The sequence below is a fragment of the Colobus angolensis genome, unplaced genomic scaffold (genome assembly GCF_000951035.1).
Source record: "Colobus angolensis palliatus isolate OR3802 unplaced genomic scaffold, Cang.pa_1.0 Scaffold4, whole genome shotgun sequence".
Classification (NCBI taxonomy): Eukaryota; Metazoa; Chordata; class Mammalia; order Primates; family Cercopithecidae; genus Colobus; species Colobus angolensis.
Window position 1 is genome coordinate 9360788 of NW_012117376.1, and position 7935 is coordinate 9368722.

Here is a 7935-nt window from a genome sequence, read left to right on the forward strand (position 1 = left end):
GCCCATCTTATGCTCCCTTCTAGTCACCTGCCTCCCCCAAGGGTAATCACTATTCTAACAGTACAGATTCCTTTCACTTAAAAAAAAAAAAAAAAATTAGCCAGGCATGGTGGCTTGTGTTTGTAGCACCAGCAACTCAAGAGGTTGAGGCAGGAGGATCACTTGAGCCTGCAGATTGAGGTTGCAGTGAGCGGATTGCACCACTGTACTCCAGCCTGGGTGACAGAGCAAGAGACCCTGTCTCCAAAAATGAGCAAACAAACAACAATAACAACAAACTCATTATGAAGCTTGCGTAACAAAAACCAAGGCAGAAACTTGGGGATATAACTCAAGCAACTCACAAATGTGGTTTTCGCTTTCATATATCTTTATTTGTAGAGATGAGTTTCAAGTGGCTGTGAGTTGCAGCTTAAGCAACCCCCATCACAATCAATTCCAATACTCTGTGGCTTCTAACAGACTACAAACCAAATCATACTTCCCACTTAACACTCAATTCAACAAATGTGCCACTCACCCACGTCTCTCTTTTTGTCCTCATTGCCATCATTCTAGTTTAGTTAGGCTCTCATCATGTTCCATCCAGAGTAATAACTCCCTACCTCCAGTTTTCTTCCTCCAATCCATCCCAGCACAGATTCTGAGATTAATCTCATTTTTTCAGTACAGCTAGTAAGTGGATAGTGCCAGTGCTAATACTAGTGATAGTAGTATGTACACCAAAAAGAACAAAACATGATTCTTTTCTGGAATGAACTAATACTCTGGCAATGGAGGGAGATATACAAATGAATAATTTTAACATAGTTAAGTCATATGTGCTTTTTCTAAAGACTACCCTATGGGTCAGGAGTTGTGGCTCACACCTATAATCTCTCAGCACTTTGGAAGGCCAGGGTGGGAGTATCACTTGAGACCAGGAGTTCAGGATCAGCCTGGGCAACATAGCAAGACGTCATCTCTACAAAAAATTTGTTAAAAAATTAGTGGGGCATGGTGGCATGGACCTATAGTCTTAGCTACTTGGGAGGCTGAGGGAGGAGGATCACTTGAGCCCAGGAATTTGAGGTTGCAGTGAGCTATGATCACTATACTCCATCCTGGGAAAGAAAGACCCTGTCTCAAAAATAAAAGTAAAAATAAAAATTCTATACTACTCTCAATTCTGATCTTGATCATAATAGAAAAGAAAAAGACTATACTTTGTGGGCTATGCCTAATTGGAAACTGCTTTTAGCCCCTTTCCATTTACAGAGTCACTTATTAGATTATCTCATTAACACTTTGGGACCTGAGGGGATGAATATAAGAGTTAGATTTTTATGAAAAATGAAAGGTGGCTAACAAACTGTGTGTGGCTGAAGACAGGATGAGAATACTGAGCATAATAGGTCAAGGCCAGACAATGGGATTCCTGGGGAGGTTAATCTGACCACAGGCCTCTCTGTTCAAAGGCTTTTTTAAAAAAATTCATGGGCTGGGTGCTTTGGCTCACGCCTGTAATCCCAGGACTTTGGGAGGCCAAGGCAGGCGGATCACTTAAGACCAGGAGTTCAAGACCAGCCTGGCCAACATGGTGAAACCCAGTCTCTACTAAAAATACAAAAATTAGCTGGGCGCGGTGGTGGGTGCCTATAATCCCAGCTACTCAGGAGGCTGAGGCAGGAGAATTGCTTGAACCTGGGAGGTGGAGGTTGCAGTGAGCAGAGATCATGCCACTGCCTCCAGCCTGGGTGACAGAGCGAGAGTCCATCTCAAAAAATAAATAAATAAAAATTCATATTCTTTAACTGATATTCATGGCTCTCCACAATGTGACCCTAACTTATCTTTCAAGTCTTCCATTCTAGTACTTGATCATATCCTCTTCTTTCCTTAATCAAGGTTCCCAAATGTACTACGTGCTTTCCTGCCTCATTCCTTTCCTCAAACCATTTCTTTCGCCTGAAATACCATTCCTTCCCCTGCTGTCTGACAAGATCTTATCTGTTCTTCAAAACCTAGCTCAAATACCACCTATTCTCTGACCATGAAGGCCTGAAATAAACTATTCCTCTTCAAGTGAATTCCTAGAACCCTTTCTTTAAACAGGGAGTCCCTAATCCCCAGGCCACAGACTGCTATTGGTCCACAGCCTGTTAGGCACCAAGCTGCACAGCAGGAGATGCGCAGCAGGTGAAGGAGCATTATCTCCGCCTCCTATCGGCTCAGCGGCAGCATTAGATTCTCATAGGATTGCAAACCCTATTGTGACCTGCACATGTGAGGGATCCAGGTTGTGGATGAGAATTTAATGCCTGATGATCTAAGGTGGAACAGTTTCATCCCAAAACCATTCCAGCCCCCAATCCATGGAAAAATTGTCTTCCACAAAACTAGTCCTTGGTGACAAAAAGGTTGGGGACCACTGCTTTAAACTACTCTTTTAGTATTTATTACATGTTGCCTTATATTTGTTGAATAAATGAGTAAATGAAAGTACTAACTAGGGCCAGGCAGCAGTGGCTCATGCCTGTAATCCCGGAACTTTGGGAGGCCGAGGAGGGGGATCACTTGAGGTCAGGAGTTTGACACCTGCCTGGTCAACATGGTGAAACCCCGTCTCTACTAAAAATACAAAAATTAGCCAGGCATGGTGGTCAACGCCTGTAATCCCAGCTACTCTGGAGGTGGAGGCATGAGAATCGCTTGAACCCAGGAGGCAGAGGTTGCAGTGAGCCAAGACTGTACCACTACGCTCCAGCCTGGGTGACAGGGCAAGCTCCATCTCAAAAAAACTAAATGAATACTACGAATGCTATACATCAGGCATGACGGCAGACAAGTCATGGTCTCTGTTTTTGTGGGTCTTACACATTCTTTCAAAAGCAAAGGTGTGGTTCTGCACACCATAGTATGAGGAAAAAAGAAAAGGTGCTATAATCTCAGATATTAGAGGAAAAAACAAAGCGGCATTTAAAATAACTACAAGTAGCTACATAAATGTCTACCATAGACTAGACATGAAGCTGGCTCCTTAAAAATAAGATTTTATTTAAATCACTCAAGCATTCCTGAGATATATGTTACTATCTCCTTTTTATAGTAAAGAAGCTAAGATTCAGAGAGACTAATCTGCTCCAAGTCATATACTAGTTTGGAGCAGAACTAGTACTCCTTCTGATTCAAGTCTAGCTCTAAATCCTCTAATCATTCCATTATGCCATGCTTCTTTCCTGGATGCAGCTACAGACATAATTTACAACAAAAGTTACTGTTTCAGCCACTTGATTGTTACTAAAAATAGTTTTACACAGAGACAGCCCAAAACTAGGGAGCCCTTTCCCTTCCCTACCCTTTTTCTGAGAAACAGGGTTAGCTCTTTTATCTTACATGTTTTATATTTTATCATTGTAATGGTGGCTTTGGGAAATTTCACTACTTTTTAATGAGTCCGTATAGCATCAGATTCTTTCGAGCAGAAGCAATTTATTACAACGCAATCATCAGAATTTTTTCTTTTTTCTTTTCCAAACACTAACTTGAACCACAGCCAGATTTAAACACTTCTGCACTCTGAGTTATAAAAGATTTCTACTATTACTGACAGTGTTGTGTCAGTAATCAGTCTTACAAACATGTTAATATTTAGCAACCTACAGAAATATGAAAAGTTCTGTAAGTCACACGCAAGAGTGAGAAGCATTATGTGGTGAAAAGGGCATTAGCTTTAAGGTCAGAGAGTCGCTGATAATTTGCAATGCAATCACAGGTAAGTTACTTATCACCAGGCACCAAGCTACAAAGTAGGAATACAAGGTAAAATGGAGATAAATGTCCACTTTGCAGGTTGTTATGTACACAAGAATGTACATAAAATGCCTGGCACTGCCATATGTATTCAATATCATTTCCCTTACTTCCAGATAAGATTCCTTCAAATTCAAAGTGATTTTGCTCAGAACTGTAAACATAAGACTTTCCAAACTTTTCACCAATAAGGTCCCACTCAAATAACATTCTATCATTTTTCTTGTCTTTTAAATTCATCAATGACATAATTGCCATTGAGAGTACCTAATTAACATAAGACAAACAATGTGATATTTTATCATCAAGAGCAACAAAATAACAGCATGGTTTACCTGAGGATACACACACAATTTTGGATGGCTTTCTAAAACACTAAAAACAGTTAATAAACCCTCCAACGGCTGGGCGTGGTGGCTCCCGCCTGTAATCCCAGCACTTTGGGAGGCTGAGACGGGCAGATCACCTAAGGTCAGGAGTTCAAGACCAGTCTGACCAATGTGGAGAAACCCCATCTCTACTAAAAATACAAAATTAGCCAGGCGTGGTTGCACATGCCTGTAATCCCAGCTATTATGGAAGCTGAGGTAGGAGAATCACTTGAATCTGGGAGGCAGAGGTTGCGGTGAGCCGAGATTGTGCCATTGCACTCCAACCTAGGCAATAAGAGTAAAACTCGTCTCAAAAAAAAAAAAAAAAAAACCCTCCAAGATCCCCCTTTAAGGGACTTTAGGGATCCAAGAACCTCCAACGAGAAATTTAAGAAAGAAGCCTGGGCATCGTGGCTCACATTTGTAATCCCAGCACTTTGGAGATCAAGGTGGGAGGATCGCTTGAACCTAGGTGTCCAAGAACAACCTGGGCAACATAGGGAGACCCTGTCTCTACAAAATAAAAATTAGGTGTGGTGGCACGTGCCTGTAGTCCCAGCTACTCGGTAGGCTGAGGTGGGAGGATAGCTTGGGCTTGGGAGGTCAAGGCTGCAGTGAGCTGTGATCACAGCACTGCACTGCAACCTGGGCGACCCCGTCTCAAAAAAAAAAAAAAAAAAGAAAAGAAAAGAAATTCAAGGAAGACTTAAGACAGACAGAAAATTCCTTGTATTGCCAGATGTTATCCTACGTAGATAATTTCCCATTCCTAAATGAAAGGTCAGAAGAGCCAATGAAAGTAAGATGTTGTTTTCAGAGCACAGTGTATCCCAAGATATGGGAGTCTAAACCCCGCTGGAGTTGCTCTGGATTACTCTACCCTTACACATGGTCTCCGTGTGGAAGAGACCCACGTAACTCCAATGCAGAAATCACTGGGAGACAGCTAGCTCAGCTAGCTTGTTGTTAGCTAACTTGTTAAAGGACAGAAACAGAAAGAGATTAAGGGAAAGGAAACAAAATCATTAATGGAGCACTCCAATGCCAGGAGTTTGGTACGTTAGCATTTCATCTTAGAACTCTATGCAGCAAGGTGTTAACTATTTTTTTACTTTATTACTTTATTTTATTTTTTGAGACTGAGTCTTACTCTGTCATCCAGGCTGGAGTGCAGTGGCACGATCTCAGCAACCTCTGCCTCCTGGGTTCAAGAGATTTTCGTGCATGCCTCAGTTTCCCGAGTAGCTGGGACTAGAGGTGCGCACTACCACACCCAGCAAATTTCTAATTTTGTATTTTTAGTAGAGACGGGGTTTTGCCATGTTGGCCAGGCTGGTCTCAAACTCCTGACCTCTCAGGTGATCTGCCTGCCTCAGCTTCCCAAAGTGTTGAGATTACAGGCGTGAGCCACCGTGCCTGGTGTAACTTCATTTTACATTTCTAAAACCCAAAGATTGCAAACGTTATGTAACTCATCAATATCACAAAGTCCATAAATGGTAGAGTTACCAGTTCAGTTTGATTTACTTAAGCATTTTATGCTTTGGGAGGCAGAAGAATTTTCATCTTTCCAAACCTTTTACTTACTCAATGATAACATTGTTGGGATCAAGGTCTTTCCCAGTCCCTTGGTTGACAACTTTCATGGAGAGGGATACTTTTATCCTATCATTTTTCATCTGAAAGAGACCAAAAAAAGTCACCAAAAACTTTAGCTACATCATTTAGGTGGCCAGTCTAAAATTAAGAGTCAATGTTTTCATCATCATAATATTGAGCTTCTTTAATGGAGCAGGTACTGTGCGAGGAACATTGCAGATACAAATAAGCATAACAGGTAGACCCTATGGCAGAAGAATTTTAGGAAACAGTCTTAATCTCATTCCTCTCCCTCTGGGGAAAGACAAAAATGGTAGCTCAAAAAATCCAAGGCCTGTGGAAGTAACCAGGCAGAAAATTAAAGCTTTTCCTCCAGGTAAGTTCAGCATAGTGATTTGTTCAGAGATCCCTAAGTCCAGAATAGGTTTTTGAACATTTCAGAAGACTAGATCTTCTTCTGGACTTGGTCTAGAGCTTCTTTAAGCATGAAGACATTTGTCACATTGGTCTTCTTTTGCTTCCCACAGCAAATGAAGCATTTCTTCACTTCAGGGTCTTTGCATCAGTTATTCTCTTCGCCTGGAATGTTCCTATCCCAAGTCTTCCATGACTAGTTCCTTTTCTTTAAGGTCTCAGCTCATATACTATCTCCTCAAAGAGTCCTTTTCTGACAACTAGAAATCTTCCTCCAATAGTGTTTGAACCCAATATAGCACTTAATATAACTTGCAATTATTTTATGTATATTTGTCTCGGCCAGGTATGGAAATTCATGCCTGCAATTCCAGCACTTTGGGAGGCAAAGGCAGGAGGATCACTTGAGCCCAGGAGTTTGAACCAGCCTGGGTAGTAACACAGTGAGATCCCGTCTTGGAAAAAAAAAAAAAAAAAAAGCCAGGTTTAGTGGTGTGTGCCTGTAGTCCCAGATACTCAGGAGGCTGAGGTGGGAGGATCAGTTGAGCCCAGGAGGCTGAGGTTGCAGTGAGCCATGATGGCACCACTGTACTCCAGCCTGAGTGACAAAGAGAAACCCTGTCTCAAAAAAGAAAGAAAAACTGTCTCCTCTACTTATACTCTATATAAGCTCCATAATAGCTGGGATCATTTATGTCTGGTTCGCTCTTATATCTCCCAAACCTAGCACATATTAAGCACTTAATTATTATTGAATAATAGCTCTTTCATGCCTATCTCCCGTGCCTTTCTCTGGTAGAAGAACAGCACTCAGTGTATACTCTTACTTCTCCTGTGGTCTGCCCACACCCACAACCCTCAGACCCTCAAGTGAGTAACAGGGTCCTTCAGATTTTTTTCACTTTCTGCACATTGAATGGTGCCAGATACTAGGGAAAATGACTGTAAACTATCTGCGTTCTTTTTTTGTCCCAAATTGAAGTGTATCTGGCAAGTATTCTTTGAAGTTTGTGATAAACACTTGTCCCATAGATCAAGTTTCCTTCTCTCTTTTTGGTTCTTTTTCTTCTCCTCCTGCCCACCCTCTGGGTAAACTTCAGGGAGGGAAGTTTTACAAACATGCACCTATTGCACACTTTTATAGCTCATATCATTCCTTCTGAGTTTGCAGGACAGTCTGCCAGAAGGTTTGAATTCCAAATAGATTCTAGTGGCAGGATTTAAAAATAAGATTATCAGCCACAATTAACAAAATTTACACACTCACTATCATAAAATACAAAAATCCCAGCTCTTCCTAAACCTTTCTAACCACATGGGAGCCACACAGAACTTTACCTCTCGGCCAATAAGCTTCACCCACACTTTATCTCCAACATCTACTATCTCAGAGGGCTTATCCACCCGACAGGATGACATATGAGTTCGATGGACCAGACCTGGGCACAAGAAGAAGAAATAACATAAAGCAGAGGGCACATCTGGTATTTATACTCTAAACTGGATAAGAAGGTAAAGAGTTGGGGAATGCAAGTGGAAAATGAAATTTTTCACTGAAAAGTGTGAAACTTAAAACTGCAAATTGAGACTGCTTTTTATAAAACCCAATCAACCAACAAACATTCTTAAAATAATGCTCAAAGTGGCTGGGCACAGTGGTTCATGCCTGTAATCCCAGCACTTTGGGAGGCTGAGACAGGCAGACTGCCTGAGCTCAGGAGTTCAAGACCAGCCTGGGCAACATGGCAAAACCCAGTCT

At 41.6% G+C, this 7935-nt stretch overlaps 1 protein-coding gene across 11 annotated transcripts in view; it reads right to left on the reverse strand.

Moving 5' to 3' along the window:
* Window positions 1-7935, reverse strand: part of ZCCHC17 (zinc finger, CCHC domain containing 17) — a 73493-nt gene that overhangs the window by 20056 nt on the left and 45502 nt on the right. For 9 of the 11 annotated variants that reach the window (XM_011955469.1, XM_011955473.1, XM_011955468.1 and 6 more), the window contains 2 exons: window positions 7515-7615; window positions 5751-5842 (listed from right to left, as the gene is read on the reverse strand). In XM_011955469.1, coding sequence (XP_011810859.1) covers window positions 5751-5842; window positions 7515-7615 — 193 coding nt within the window. Of the gene's footprint in view, window positions 1-1205; window positions 1214-5750; window positions 5843-7514; window positions 7616-7935 lie in introns of all 11 variants that reach the window. The other 2 variants (XM_011955471.1, XM_011955474.1) reach the window with 2 other exon arrangements.